This window comes from Oncorhynchus gorbuscha, unplaced genomic scaffold (assembly GCF_021184085.1).
Source record: "Oncorhynchus gorbuscha isolate QuinsamMale2020 ecotype Even-year unplaced genomic scaffold, OgorEven_v1.0 Un_scaffold_1476, whole genome shotgun sequence".
Lineage (NCBI taxonomy): Eukaryota > Metazoa > Chordata > Actinopteri > Salmoniformes > Salmonidae > Oncorhynchus > Oncorhynchus gorbuscha.
The window spans coordinates 87,428-104,430 of NW_025746245.1; the positions used below are offsets into that span (position 1 = coordinate 87,428).

The 17,003-nt window shown below is 43.3% G+C and overlaps 1 protein-coding gene and 1 non-coding gene across 2 annotated transcripts in view; both read right to left on the reverse strand.

The window, feature by feature from the left end:
• Nucleotides 1-2,908: 2,908 nt before the first annotated feature.
• LOC124022901 lies at nt 2,909-3,098 on the reverse strand. Its single transcript, XR_006836646.1, has one exon. It is a non-coding gene; the product is annotated as a U2 spliceosomal RNA (small nuclear RNA).
• A 10,578-nt stretch (nt 3,099-13,676) lies between these two features.
• LOC124022899 (nucleolar protein 58-like) overlaps nt 13,677-17,003 on the reverse strand; it is a 28,284-nt gene continuing 24,957 nt past the window's right edge. The window contains 4 exon segments of the mRNA XM_046337592.1: nt 13,677-14,101; nt 14,205-14,326; nt 15,351-15,449; nt 15,452-15,492. Of these exon segments, the coding sequence (XP_046193548.1) occupies nt 14,048-14,101; nt 14,205-14,326; nt 15,351-15,449; nt 15,452-15,492 (316 nt within the window). The 3' untranslated portion in view covers nt 13,677-14,047.

The window sequence follows — 17,003 nt, forward strand, 5'->3', positions numbered from 1 at the left end:
CAATACAGTGCCACTGACACGGCCTGCAACGAAAACATGTGGACTCTCCTTCACTGCAGCAGAGGTGAGTAAGACATTTAAACGTGTTAACCCTCGCAAGGCTGCAGGCCCAGACGGCATCCCCAGCCGCGCCCTCAGAGCATGCGCAGACCAGCTGGCCGGTGTGTTTTCGGACATATTCAATCAATCCCTATACCAGTCTGCTGTTCCCACATGCTTCAAGAGGGCCACCATTGTTCCTGTTCCCAAGAAAGCAAAGGTAACTGAGCTAAACGACTACCGCCCCGTAGCACTCACTTCCGTCATGAAGTGCTTTGAGAGACTAGTCAAGGACCATATCACCTCCACCCTACCTGACACCCTAGACCCACTCCAATTTGCTTACCGCCCAACTAGGTCCACAGACGATGCAATCTCAACCACACTGCACACTGCCCTAACCCATCTGGACAAGAGGAATACCTATGTGAGAATGCTGTTCATCGACTACAGCTCTGCATTCAACACCATAGTATCCTCCAAGCTCTTCATCAAGCTCGAGACCCTGGGTCTCGACCCCGCCCTGTGCAACTGGGTACTGGACTTCCTGACGGGCCGCCCCCAGGTGGTGAGGGTAGGCAACAACATCTCCACCCCGCTGATCCTCAACATTGGGGCCCCACAAGGGTGCGTTCTGAGCCCTCTCCTGTACTCCCTGTTCACCCACGACTGCGTGGCCCCGCACGCCTCCAACTCAATCATCAAGTTTGCGGACGACACAACAGTGGTAGGCTTGATTACCAACAACGACGAGACTGCCTACAGGGAGGAGGTGAGGGCTCTCAGAGGTGGTTTCAGGAAAATAACCTCACACTCAACGTCAACAAAACTAAGGAGATGATTGTGGACTTCAGGAAACAGCAGAGGGAACACCCCCCTATCCACATCGATGGAACAGTAGTGGAGAGGGTAGCAAGTTTTAAGTTCCTCGGCATACACATCACAGACAACTGAATTGGTCCACTCACACAGACAGCATCGTGAAGAAGGCGCAGCAGCGCGTCTTCAACCTCAGGAGGCTGAAGAAATTCGGCTTGTCACCAAAAGCACTCACAAACGTCTACAGATGCACAATCGAGAGCATCCTGGCGGGCTGTATCACCGCCTGGTACGGCAATTGCTCCACCCTCAACCGTAAGGCTCTCCAGAGGGTAGTGAGGTCTGCACAACGCATCACCGGGGGCAAACTACCTGCCCTCCAGGACACCTACACCACCTGATGTTACAGGAAGGCCATAAAGATCATCAAGGACATCAACCACCCGAGCCACTGCCTGTTCACCCCGCTATCATCCAGAAGGCGAGGTCAGTACAGGTGCATCAAAGCTGGGACCGAGAGACTGAAAAACAGCTTCTATCTCAAGGCCATCAGACTGTTAAACAGCCACCAATAACATTGAGTGGCTGCTGCCAACACACTGACACTGACTCAACTCCAGCCACTTTAATAATGGGAATTGATGGGAAATTATGTAAATGTATCACTAGCCACTTTAAACAATGCTACCTTATATAATGTTACTTACCCTACATTATTCATCTCAGATGCATACGTATATACTGTACTCTATATCATCGACTGCATCCTTATGTAATACATGTATCACTAGCCACTTTAACTATGCCACTTTGTTTACATACTCATCTCATATGTATATACTGTACTCGATACCATCTACTGTATCTTGCCTATGCTGCTCTGTACCATCACTCATTCATATATCTTTATGTACATATTCTTTATCCCCTTACACAGTGTATAAGACAATAGTTTTGGAATTGTTAGTTAGATTACTTGTTGGTTATCACTGCATTGTCGGAACTAGAAGCACAAGCATTTCGCTACACTCGCATTAACATCTGCTAACCATGTGTATGTGACAAATAAAATTAGATTTGAATATGCCATTGAGCAACAGAGAGAGACTATGTCCCACGAGCTACTGATGTGCCCCTGGCAGATAGTAAGTCTCGATCTCTTCCAGCACAGTGGCAAAGACTTTCTGCTGGTAGTCGATCATTACTCAGACTTTTGGGAGATTGACCTCCTCCCCGACCTCTCAGCAGAGACAACGATCAAACGCTGCAAGGCTCAGTTTGCCTATATGGCCAGCCAGAAAGTTGCACCACGCTCCTACTTGGTCGAAGTGAATGGATCAATGTACCGTCGTAACAGGGTTGACCTTCGGATTGCTGAGCCAGCACCTATTCCGAACCCTGATGGCCAAAGGGGTCGCATAACAAAAGACAGAACCCCAGCAAGTCACATGTGGCCTGAGGCACTGGGCGAAGAGCCAGGGGATCACAGGTCGGCCGCTCCCTCGCCCATCAATTCTCCCCTTAGACGTTCAGGTGACACGCCTGTGCGGGAACCCGCAGTCCTCGCAGACAAGCCCCCTGTCTTTTCACGCTGCGGGCGTCTAGGCCAGCCACCAAAAAGACTTAATCTGTAGGTTTCCCATCAGGGATTGTTGACAGAGATACAAGTGAAGAGAATATCAAAATGTGTTATTGTTACCTGAGAAAAATAAATAAATGATACTAAACTGTTAATGTTGGAAATTGTTACTAGGATTGTTTTGTTAGTGAATTGACACCTCCTGTCCTATTTTATTAAATGAAAGATGTTATGGGTGTAAGATGGCACAGTGATGCCATCTGTTGGTAAATGTTCATTACTGCAACTCTTTGTGTTTTACCGGGGTGCTTGAGATACCCGGATGTGTTGTGATGTACTGAACAAGACTGGTCACTCGCATCAATGCCTATATCTCGTCATTTAACGTTCAAACAGTTGCTCAATCTGAAAATACAATATAGACCAACGAAGCAACTCTGCTTCCTCTGTCTCATTTCTCTTTACAATGAAAGGGGGTGCACCGTTCCTGGAGGTACTGCAATACCAGGTCGATGCGTGGAGTGGACGGAGCAAGCCCCTATTCCATCTCCCTATTCCAAAAATCAATTTAATATATGGTCCCCAGATAGGGGACGTATCAGATATTAAACTGATAAGAACAGATTTTTTTTTTTTTTTTTTTTTTTTTTTGAAAAATAATTTTTATTTTCGTTTCATATTCAAATACAATTACAAATTTAGTGCATAACGTTGTACATAACATGGATACTTACAAACAGTATCAAAAAGTACCATAACAATATCAGAATACCAAAACTCCTTAAAAAAAAAGTGCTGTTCAGCAGAACCTGACCAGTATTATTGGCCTATATTCGAGATTAACATGCCTCTAACAATCTCCAAAAACAATACAAACAATTCTATAAATACAAATATATACATATGCCAAAATGCACTCTGGATAAACCTCAGTGTATATAAAATATCTACAATGGCTTAGTTTACATTCCAAATGTACCTATGTAATACACTTATATCGGTTATACACACATTTACAATGACGGGTAAATCCCTTTCCATCTCTGTTTTACTGATGCAATGCCCCCCTTATCTATTTCGAATTGTATTCTTTTCCAAACTTCCTGTTTTATAAATTGAACCAATCCCGTCGGTGACCACTTGAGGGTGTCATTAACTGCACCACATCTGGCCTCCCAAAGTTTGGTCTTGATAAGGGACACCAGAGTCACTAATGCTAATAATTGCACCCTTTCCACGTTTTTTTATTTCAAGTTTGGCAACACCTTCATAATCTATGTTTTTTAAAATCTCAAAAAATTGTTGACTTTTTCCCCAAACTGATTGGGCAAAAGAACATTCCCATAAAACATGTGGAATTGTTTCGATTGCGAAACAATTGTGCCTGGGACAAAATTTATTTAGGGTCAAATTATGATCGTATAAAGTTGAACGGACCGGAAGACGTCTGTGTAAAACAAGCCAATTAAAATCTTTCAGTCTGTTATCTAACCCTTTTAATTGTGTCCGTATCCAGGTGGAAGGCGATATTGGTAACCTGTCTCTTGGACGACAATTTTCTATTAATTTTGCGTATAGCAATCTGTGGTTGATTACATTTTCTTTTACTTTGCAGACAGGGGTTTTCCTTGCCCATTCCACTATTTTCTTAAAATGTAACGGGATAATTTCAGCTTTTGGCTTACTATTATCCCACTTCACCATGAATCTTAACGGTACAGACAGCCAGAATTTGATTAAAATGTGACATTTGTGTACAGCAGACGACAAAAGACAACAAATGTTTGAGTAGAATAATGCATCTAGCTTGAGAGGAATATGAGGGAAATCCCTTCCACCAGCCTCTATAGGCTGGTACATCCGATCTCTACGGATGTACTCATATCCCCCCCAAAAGAAATTAAACAGAACCCTTATGAAAGTTTTTCTTAGGGACACCGGCATGGGAAACACATAGGCAAGGTGAAGTAATGAAGGCAGAATGTCCGCCTTCAGCACTAACACCTTCCCACTAAACGATAGTCTCCTTACTTTCCACAGTCCCAATCTTTTATTAATTGTTAATAGTTTTTCTTTCCAATTAAACATGTCATCTTTAATTTCATTTCCAAAAGATATACCGAGCACTACCATTGGTCCTGTGCACACAGTCAAACCACATAACTGATCCGTTCTCCATTTCCACTGTCCCAAATATTTTATTTCTGTTTTATTCTTGTTTATCTTCGACCCTGACGCAACAGAGAATTCATCAATGATTTTGATAGACTCTTTCAAGCTCAGGTCGTCTTGTAAATATAAAACTGTGTCGTCGGCATATTGCGATATTTTTAGCATATCCCCTCCAGGTAAAATGATGCCTTTGATGTTATAATTGGTCCTAATTGCGCATGCGAAAGGTTCAATATATAACACATACAATAGAGCAGATAGAGGGTCACCCTGTCTGACACCTCGTAATTGCTTGATAACATTTCCAATATTCCCATTAATATTTACCCTGCTACCCACATTACTATACAGAATTTTTACCCATTTCATAAAATTATTTCCGAACCCAAATTTTTCCATAATTCTAAACAAAAACTCATGGTTTACCATGTCAAAGGCTTTTTCCTGGTCCAAATTCACAGTAATGGCCGGCAGGTGCCTTTCCTCTAAATAGGCTTGAACGTCTCTGTGCAATTGCAAGTTCCAGGTTAATCTTCTCCCCACCACACCACATGTTTGGTCTAAACCAACAACATATGCCATGGCAGAAGATAGGCGATTAGTTACAGCTTTGCTTAATAATTTATAGTCAACACACAACATTGTTAAAGGTCTCCAATTTGCTAATGTCTTGGGGTCTCCCTTTTTATACAGTAGAGAGATTACCCCCTCACACATCGAAACTCCCATATGCTCTAAACCAAATATACCTCTAAACACTTCCAAAAGATGACATCCAATTATATCCCAAAAAACGATGTAAAACTCTTTAGAGAGCCCATCCACTCCTGGTACTTTGTTATCTTTCATGCTCTTCAGCGCCCTATGAATTTCATCTAATTTCAATTCCCCTTCTAATTGGTCTCTAATATCTAAAGGTATCTGCACATCCACGCATTTTAAAAATGTGGTCCCTTTCTCATAATCAATTGTTTGTTTTTGAAATAGTTGAGAAAAATGGTGTGTAGCGACACCAAGCATGCCATCTCCATCCTCAACCATCTCCCCATCTTGGTCCAATAAAGCCGAAATAGTCCTCCTCTTTCCCCGTGATTTAATTTGCTTGAAAAAATATGCAGAGCACTTCTCATCATTTTCCCATTTATCTTGCTGACTTTTAAAAATGAAGTCTCGAGCTTTCTTTTCAAATAATGTGTGTTGCTTTTTCAGCAGGATGCCCAATTTGTCTTTATCTAATCCGCCACCATTTACATTTCCTTGGATGTGTAGATCTTTTAGTTCATTCTGCAATTTATAAAATTCTGTGTGGTTATTACGTACTTTGTCTTTGCAAAAATTCTGAATAAAAATCTTGATTCTTAATTTTGTGCTCTCCCACCACTCTATGACTGTGGAATAAAAAGGTTTCATAGCTACACAGCCCTGGAAAAAATACCTGAATCTTGTCCCAAAAGTTTTGTCATGTAAAATGCCGTTATTAATTTTCCAATAGCCTTTTCCAAATTCAGTCGTTTTTAAATCTACTGTCACAGACAGGCAACTGTGGTCCGAATAAAAAACCGGTGTAACGCACGCGGAGGACACACGGAGTTCACGCGGAACAAACAGATAATCTATTCGGCTCCTCGAGCCCCTGCTGTTTCCCCAAGTGAAACCGGGATCATCCGCATGCGCTATTCTATAAGTATCAACCAAATTATATTTACCTATAAGATTTTTTTACAAGATGCCCGCCGAGATTACCTCGGTCATATGACACATTAAAATCTCCCCCCCATAAACACCTGTCTGTTTGTCATGAAAATAGCGTCTAGGTCGTTAAGCATTTCCCTCCTTTCCTTGGGTGCCGATGGTGCATATACATTAATAAATCTAAAACATTTACCCTTCCAATCGATATCTACTATTAAAACCCTCCCGTGTACTGCCGAAAAACTTCCTACTATTTTTAAATCCCTATTCCCACATATAACACCAACCCCTGTAGAATGCACCCCTCCGACACTCCACCTCGACTCTCCCTGCACCCATTCCCGCGTAAACCTCTCCACGTCATTTTGATCTTTTAAATGTACTTCTTGTAAAAAACACACAGAGAAGCGAATGGAGGACAAATGGGAAAAAACAGTCGCCCTTTTAACTGGGTTCCTAAGCCCTCTAACATTGATGCTAGCTAGGTTAATAGACGACATGAGGTAAAGAGGGAAAAAGACAACTATCTAAAAATGACATTATTTTCCAAACTCACTTTAAGTACATTAACTCATTTGGCGGCCTGTCTGGGAAACGATGGTCACCAGTCGGAGGACTGTCCACCAAGACAGGGGTCGGGAAAACACTGTCCTCCTCCCCATGCTCCCCCTCCATCTGCGTGGGTGCAGGAACCCCACTGGGTGCCAGACCGCTGCTCTCGATGGAGGCCGCGCCTGACAGGGATGGCGGAGTCTCCTCTGCGCTGCCCAGGTTTCCCTCGCTTTTCTCCTCAGACTTCCCGCTTTCAAAACAGCTGAAGCGATTCCCCCCCAAAGCGGACTTCTCCGTCGCCTCCATGCTGATGAGTGGGGAAACAGGGCTCATCTGCTTCCTTTTCACCGAGCACTTTCTCCTCTCTCTCACCGTTGTCCAGCTCTCGGTTGCCGCGGGCGCGGTGGGCTCCCCCTTCTCCTCCTCCACTTGCTTATTCCAACTGCTGCCCGCTTCTCCTCTCTCCTCGTGAGATGATGATGGCGTCTCACTCCCGCTCTCCTCGGACTCTCGCAGTTCTCTCTCCATCACTAGCTCATCCACAACCTCATCAATAGCGCGTAGTTCCATGCCTTCTCCCTCATCTGGTCTTTTCCCGCTCTGCGCTCTTTTCCCGCTCACCGCTCTGGCGTAAGAGGGGACTGCCTTCGGGCAGTGACGGAACAGGTGGTCCTCCGAGTTGCACAAACTGCAGCGCTTGGGCACGGTGCAATCCCTCATTGTATGACCAATAATCCCACAGTTTCTGCACCTTGTCTGCGAGCAGGCATCCGCGAGGTGCCCGTACGTGCTACACTTCCTGCAGAAACGAGGCTGTCCAGCATACATGAGGTAGCCCCTGTCCGCGCCGATGGAAAAAGAAGCGGGAGGATGGCGGTAACCATCATAGCCGGTCTCGTCCTCCCTTAGCAGCACACGAAACTGCCTCTTCCCTGTCCAGATGCCTAGGGCGTCCTTAATGTCTCTCACTCCAGGCAAGATGGTCACATACCGGCTGAGGTAGCACACTAACGTTTCTTCAGTGACCCATGGGTTAAACATGTGCACCGTTAGCACCCTCATATTGTGCCTGCACATGGACTCAACGTTAAAATCCACGAGGGCGGGTGCTGTCGCGTTAGCACGGAAGAGCCCCCTTACTTCCTCCAGCCGTGTGATGGTGTAGAGAGACACATCATAGAACTTCTCAGGTGTGTTCTGTTGCAGGCAGTGCACATCGTCTGCTGTCAGGCGTAGAGGTCCAAACAGAACCTCCTTTCCAAAACGAACTCTCTCCATCAAATTTTCCTTTCCTGTCCAATTGAAACGAAGCGTGTTCTTCAGTCCAGCAGCCGCTGACTGTGACGTGGCCGACGACGACATCGCACCACCTTGTGGATCCCGCGCGAAAATGCAGTCGATCTTCCTCTTGATCTTAGCCAAAAGGCCGAGAAGCGATACCTGCAATGATTTCGGAACGAAGTGGCCGTTCTCCGACACGTCAAATTCGATTATTGTTACACCAAAATGAGCACTGTATGCTTTTTGTTTTCCATAAAACATATAATGCTTTAAATAAATGGTGGCATCGATGGGGAGTTGATCAACGCCAGGAAGAACCACGTTTGACTGTTACAAAGTAACACATTTGTAGGTTCTAAGATCATGTGGTCATCCGCCCTCCAATCAGAAATGAGAGAACACGTTAACCTGATCAACAGCTAAATTGGAATAATAATATATTACGTGTTTGGGAGGGGGGCGGGCAATTTGGAGATAATAATATTGACATAACATTTGATCTTGTATCAAGTATATCTGGTAGCATTGCTGCCACAAACGAACTGAAGCAATTGTCCACTTGGTGGCGCCAGAGTTCCACCGACCGTCACTTTTTCCTGGTTGTCCTGTGTGGTACAGAAAACTGCATTTCAATGTTGAACGACTTGACTTCAAGACATCGTCAACGAAAATAACGTGAACAATAAAAATAGCCTGTCTTTTTTTTAGTATCTGTCTGTAGAGCCTTGTATGATAAGTCCATTGTGAGAAGGCCTTCATAAAGTGTCCCTCCTAAATTACGAGGCCAAACTTCAAAGATGTCTATGGCACTGGACTGCAGTAAGAGAGCTAAGGAGCGGATGGTCCTGGCTGCCTAAATGTTTCCTAAAAACTGTTTTTGTAGCCTCCACATAATAAACTAAGAAACATGGCACTTTGGAGATAAAAGCTTACTTTATAATTTGACTTACTCAGTCACTATAACTAACTTCATAAAATGCCATTAGGCCTAATGAAGATACTATAAATGTAAGTTACTTGATTGGTGTCTTGTGAATCCACCTGTATGCGCATTAAGGTTGAATATTTCCCCGGTATTATACGATAATAAATCACTTTTCTCCCGGGTCACCTGGTAGTTTCCACCAGAACTTGGAAGTGTCATTGAAAAGCATTATAACGCATATAAATGTCTGGATTTGATGAGCTTTGATTCAGCATGAACATTCTAATCTGATGCTACCTGAGCCTGATGAGCCCTACATTAACCACATTTAATGAGCCCTACATTAACCACATTTAATGAGCCCTACATTAACCACATTTAATGAGCCCTACATTAACCATTTAATGAGCATTTTAATGAGCCCTACATTAACCACATTTAATGAGCCCTACATTAACCACATTTAATGAGCCCTACATTAACCACATTTAATGAGCCCTACATTAACCACATTTAATGAGCCCTACATTAACCACATTTAATGAGCCCTACATTAACCACATTTAATGAACCCTACATTAACCATTTAATGAACCCTACATTAACCACATTTAATGAGCCCTACATTAACCACATTTAATGAGCCCTACATTAACATTAACCACATTTAATGAGCCCTACATTAACCATTTAATTTAATGCCCTACATTAACCACATTTAATGAGCCCTACATTAACCACATTTAATGAGCCCTACATTAACCACATTTAATGAGCCCTACATTAACCACATTTAATGAGCCCTACATTAACCACATTTAATGAGCCCTACATTAACCACATTTTTAATGAGCCCTACATTAACCACATTTAATGAGCCCTACATTAACCACATTTAATGAACCCTACATTAACCACATTTAATGAACCCTACATTAACCACATTTAATGAGCCCTACATTAACCACATTTAATGAGCCCTACATTAACCACATTTAATGAGCCCTACATTAACCACATTTAATGAGCCCTACATTAACCACATTTAATGAGCCCTACATTAATGAGCCCTACATTTAAATGAGCCCTACATTTAACCAACCCTACATTAACCACATTTAATGAGCCCTACATTAACCACATTTAATGAACCCTACATTAACCACATTTAATGAGCCCTACATTAACCACATTTAATGAGCCCTACATTAACCACATTTAATGAGCCCTACATTAACCACATTTAATGAGCCCTACATTAACCACATTTAATGAGCCCTACATTAACCACATTTAATGAGCCCTACATTAACCACATTTAATGAGCCCTACATTAACCACATTTAATGAGCCCTACATTAACCACATTTAATGAACCCTACATTAACCACATTTAATGAGCCCTACATTAACCCTACATTTTTAATGAGCCCTACATTAACCACATTTAATGAGCTCTACATTAACCACATTTAATGAGCCCTACATTAACCACATTTAATGAGCCCTACATTAACCACATTTAATGAGCCGAAGCACAAATTATTGTACTGTTATCCATTTAGGTCCACCAGGACCTCACATGACAATGAAACATTGTTGTGTTGAAACTATAATTTATGACGTTCACCACACTAATCGGTGATATATTTTTGCAATGGGAAGTAATAGCTGGTTTGTTCATTTAATTTTGTTAATGAAATAGTTGTGCTATTGTATTGTTCTGACTTCATGGGGCCGACTGGAGTGAATGTCATCGTTCACAATGTCATCAAAAAGCTCCTCCTTCACTAAACGGCCCGACTACAGACTATATAATGTCGGGTGCATTAATTGATGCTATGTTTTCTGTTATTTTTATGATTTTATAGTTTGACACAACGATTGGAAGATTTTTGGTCCCTCTGAAAGCCCAGGTCCTATAGTCACGGTTCACCACTGGATCTAAGTGAAGGCTTCCATTAAACCTGTCCAGGTCCAGTCTGTCCAGTTTCTGCTAGTGCACGTTTACCACATGGCCACATTATTCAGCCTTGTTTGACTCATGGATGATCTAAGCCATGTCTTAAGCCTCCCGGGGCACTAAAACTCCTCTCAGCCTCGACAGAGGAGGCAGGGACCCTACATTACCAGCAGACGCCTTACTAAAGCTTCCACCTGACTGAAGAGACCTTTCACCTCTGGCACCATTTCCCCAATAATGCCAGCAACATCTGAGCTCGTTTGATATGTATAATTAGTCCCAAACATGGCCAGCTGCACCTGCAGAAGTCTTGAATTCAATTCTGGATGGATATGGGCTGAGTATTCACTGTGTCCAAGGTGTTGTAGAACTGGGCTCTGTACAAAGACTGGGCATCAGGATGGATGTGGGCTGAGTATTCACTGGGCTGCAGCCTGACCGGTGTAACGCTTTGAAAGTTTGCGGATGTGAGGCATCTGAATAGGTTGTTGGTCCAACTTTGTTGCCATAGCAGCTGCTTTTGTGAACAACACATCAAAGTGCTCCCCCGTTCGCTTGTCCTGCATGTGTCACCTTCTGACCTGAGATCATTTGTTATGTCTTTGTTTTAGTATGGTCAGGGCGTGAGTTGGGTGGGTTGTCTATGTTCCTTTTTCTAGGTTTTGGGATTTCTGTGTTTATTATACATTTACACATTATTGAACAATTTGATTTTATTTATTTTCTTAACTAGTAAACCAACACATTCTGAACAATTATAGTTTTAAGCAGTGCATTGGTAGTAAACATGCTTCCTAACTGATCAACAATTATAGATACAAGCTAATAACAAGGTATATATGCTATCTTATTGAACAAGCAAGCAGCTTAACTCAAATGTGTGTGCTAGGCATCTCTCTCTAGATTGTTGTGCTGCTTGGCAGGCTAGCTGCTCCATGGTTTCCTCCAGATATTGCCACTGTTCTCACTCACACTGCCACCATCAGCTGTCTCTCCACCAGTTCCAGAAAGTCCACTCCTTGCGTACGTACTGTACATATGATGAATCATAGATTGGCAAGGAAATCCTCTTCATCTTCACTGTCCAACTGCATTGTGACGGAGCTGGAACCAGCAGGAGGATGGAGAGGCCTTGAAGCTGTACACAGAAACTACCCAAATACAGGTGAGCCAAGCTTGTAGCATCATACCCAAGAAGACTCAAGGCTGTAATCGCTGCCAAAGGTGCTTCAACAAAGTACTGAGTAGAGGGTCTGAATACTTATATCAAACTTTGTCACATGCACCAAATACAAGTGTAGACCTTACTGTGAAATGCTGACTGACAAGCCCTTAACCAACAGTGCAGTTCAATGACAGTAATAAAATATTGAAGTATAAAATGTAACACTAACAAGTCTATATACAGGGGTACCGAGTCAGTGTGGAGTCTATATACAGGGGTACCGAGTCAGTGGAGTCTATATACAGGGGGTACAGGTACTGAGTCAGTGTGGAGTCTATATACCGGGGTACCGGTACAGTCAGTGTGAGTCTATATACCGGGGTACCGAGTCAGTGTGGAGGCTATATACAGGGGGTACCGGTACAGAGTCAGTGTGGAGTCTATATACCGGGGGTACCGGTACAGAGTCAGTGTGGAGTCTATATACCGGGGGTACCGGTACAGAGTCAGTGTGGAGTCTATATACCGGGGGTACCGGTACAGAGTCAGTGTGGAGTCTATATACCGGGGGTACCAGTACCGAGTCTATATACCAGGGGTACCGGTACCGAGTCAGTGTGGAGTCTATATACAGGGGGTACAGGTACTGAGTCAGTGTGGAGTCTATATACAGGGGGTACTGGTACAGAGTCAGTGTGGAGTCTATATACAGGGGGTACTGGTACTGAGTCAGTGTGGAGTCTATATACAGGGGGTACCAGTATAGAGTCAGTGTGGAGTCTATATACAGGGGGTACTGGTACTGAGTCAGTGTGGAGTCTATATACAGGGGGTACAGGTACTGAGTCAGTGTGGAGTCTATATACAGGGGGTACAGGTACTGAGTCAATGTGGAGGCTATATACAGGGGGTACTGGTACAGAGTCAGTGTGGAGTCTATATACAGAGGGTACCGGTACAGAGTCAGTGTGGAGGCTATACACAGGGGGTACTGGTACTGAGTCAGTGTGGAGTCTATATACAGGGGGTACTGGTACAGAGTCAGTGTGGAGTCTATATACAGGGGGTACCGGTACAGAGTCAGTGTGGAGTCTATATACAGGGGGTACTGGTACTGAGTCAGTGTGGAGTCTATATACAGGGGGGTACAGAGTCAATGTGGAGTCTATATACAGGGGTACTGGTCAGTGTGTGAGTCTATATACAGGGGTACTGGTAGGTGTGGAGTCTATATACAGGGGTACAGGTTAGTTGCGGTAATTTGCACATGTAGGAAGGGGTGAAGTGACTAAATGCGATATGTTAGTTTTGTATTTTGAATAAATGTACACACATTTCTAAACTTATTTAGCTTTGTCATTGGGGTATCGTGTGTAAATTGATGGGAAAAAACTATTGAATCATGTTAGAATAAGGCTGTAACGTAACAAAAGGTGGACAAAGTCAAGGGGTCTGAATCCACCATAGCTGGAATGAAAGGAAATACCGCTGACTGAGAAAATGGATTTAATCACTTATGGACAAACACAGCAGAAAAACCCATCTTTTAAAAAAGGCACATCGTTAAACCAGTGGAGGAATGAAGTGTTTTAACATGGACATTGATATTGTAGACAGTCTATTGGGTCTTTAGTTGATTAGTAATACGAGGTTACAGTAAACTAAAGGTTCAAACTCAAATCCACAGGAGGATTTATACACCATCATCAAGTCTCATAACAGATCAGCTGCTGGTCATTCTGAAATAACCTCCGTCTCCAGTTCTCTAGTCTTTAAACGGTCAGATACGAGTCAGTCTGGCCCTGGTAGATACAACGACAACTAAAAGTTCTAATATAATACAGTTTCTCCCCAGCCAGATTAATCTCCCTCTTCCTCCTTGACCTTTTTCTTCTTTTTCTTCTTCTTTGACGACTGTAAATCACAAGAAATAACAAATTAGTATGTTTGTTCAGGCAGAACGGCTTAGATGAGCAGGAATATATATTCTGGAGGCATGTCCCCATCATCTACGTACTTCCTCTGTGGGAGAGATGGTCGCCTCCTCTTCCTTTACGTCCATCGCCTCCTCCTCGGCTTTCTTAGACTTCTTTTTCTTCTTCTTGGGAGTTTCTTCTGCTGCCGTTGAAGCCTCTGGTTCTGAATGAAAACAGAAACCACCGTGAGACAATAGCACTTAAGACGGCTGAGAACCGGTCTCATGATATGGGTTGTGTTATAGAACAGGATGGATGGTGTATTATGGGTTGTGTTATAGAACAGGATGGATGGTGTATTATATAACAGGATGGATGGTGTATTATATAACAGGATGGATGGTGTATTATATAACAGGATGGATGGTGTATTATATAACAGGATGGATGGTGTATTATGGGTTGTGTTATAGAACAGGATGGATGGTGTATTATGGGTTGTGTTATATAACAGGATGGATGGTGTATTATGGGTTGTGTTCTATAACAGGATGGATGGTGTATTATGGGTTGTGTTATATAACAGGATGGATGGTGTATTATGGGTTGTGTTATATAACAGGATTGATGGTGTATTATGGGTTGTGTTATATAACAGGATTGATGGTGTATTATATATTGATGGATGGTGTATGGGTTGTTATATAACAGGATGGATGGTGTATTATGGGTTGTGTTATATAACAGGATGGATGGTGTATTATGGGTTGTGTTATATAACAGGATTGATGGTGTATTATGGGTTGTGTTATATAACAGGATTGATGGTGTATTATGGGTTGTGTTATAGAACAGGATGGATGGTGTATTATGGGTTGTGTTATATAACAGGATGGATGGTGTATTATATAACAGGATGGATGGTGTTTATGGTCTCATGTTATGGGTTGTGTTATAGAACAGGATGGATGGTGTATTATGGTATCATGTTATGGGTTGTGTTATAGAACAGGATGGATGGTGTATTATGGGTTGTGTTATATAACAGGATGGATGGTGTATTATATAACAGGATGGATGGTGTATTATGGTCTCATGTTATGGGTTGTGTTATAGAACAGGATGGATGGTGTATTATGGTATCATGTTATGGGTTGTGTTATAGAACAGGATGGATGGTGTATTATGGTATCATGTTATGGGTTGTGTTATACAACAGGATTCTGGCTAAGAGTTCCTCAACTGACCTTCCACAGGTTCTTTCTTGGGTTTCTTGGTTTTGACTGTCACCGGTGTGGCCACCTCTTCCTCCTCCACCTCCTCAAACTTCCTCTTCTTGGAAACAGAGGGAGGGTGGAGTCTCCTGAGGGGTCGTACACCTTCACGTCACTACGGAGACATGACAGAACGTTAGTTAACAGCACAGTTGGTAATTAGCCGACGGTCGATTGATTGGTTTAAAGGCTGTTGGTCGACCAAGATGTTTTAGTCGATCAGTAGCAAGTCAATTTATGGCACACGAGACACCTTTCTGATTCACGACCATCTCAGTGAATTGTTTGCGTTTGACTGTTAAGTGTATATCAATTCCCCATTACATATATCACCAGTACTACATTTACCCTTCATTCCTATCATTTACAATCTACAATGCTTGTTTGGTTATGGTAATTTCAGTTAATGCATTCAATATATTAGTCTTTCAGCACTCATTGTTGGAGTGGACACATTGTTTGCAGAGTGCACAACCTATGCTACACTTGTGAGAGAAACTGTGTTTCTAGCATTTCATTTACCAGTTCATTTAGTCCTTATTTTGTTTGGCAGCGCTCCTGTCAATGTTGAGTAAGAACGCAAACGCATAGAAGTAGACCTATATGCTGCCTCGCCTGCGCGCCAATGTAGGCGTACAAATGTGCCCATCATAGTATTTCTGATGGGCTTAACGCACCACTACTAATGACCTGTGGAGCTTCTCAAAGTAATGCTTTGTCACCTCAAAGTCATCAGTTTTAATTATGCCAAAGACACGACCAAGACTTGTTGTCGGGGACAGACTGCGACGTTACCAGAGAGACGAGACAGAAGGTTAGTTACCAGAGAGACGCGACAGAAGGTCAGTTACCAGAGAGACGCGACAGAAGGTCAGTTACCAGAGAGACGCGACAGAAGGTCAGTTACCAGAGAGACGCGACAGAAGGTCAGTTACCAGAGAGACGCGACAGAAGGTCAGTTACCAGAGAGACGCGACAGAAGGTCAGTTACCAGAGAGACGCGACAGAAGGTCAGTTACCAGAGAGACGCGACAGACTGTCAGTTACCAGAGACGCGACAGACTGTCAGTTACCAGAGACGCGACAGACTGTCAGTTACCAGAGAGACGCGACAGACTGTCAGTTACCAGAGAGACGCGACAGACTGTCAGTTACCAGAGAGACGCGACAGAAGGTTAGTTACCAGAGAGACGCGACAGAAGGTTAGTTACCAGAGAGACGCGACAGACGGCGACGTTACCAGAGAGACGCGACAGAAGGTCAGTTACCAGAGAGACGCGACAGAAGGTCAGTTACCAGAGAGACGCGACAGAAGGTCAGTTACCAGAGAGACGCGACAGAAGGTTAAGTTACCAGAGAGACGCGACAGAAGGTTAGTTACCAGAGAGACGCGACAGAAGGTTAGTTACCAGAGAGACGCGACAGAAGGTTAGTTACCAGAGAGACGCGACAGACGGCGACGTTACCAGAGAGACGCGACAGAAGGTCAGTTACCAGAGAGACGCGACAGAAGGTCAGTTACCAGAGAGACGCGACAGACTGTCAGTTACCAGAGACGAGACAGACTGTCAGTTACCAGAGACGCGACAGAAGGTCAGTTACCAGAGACGACAGAAGGTCAGTTAC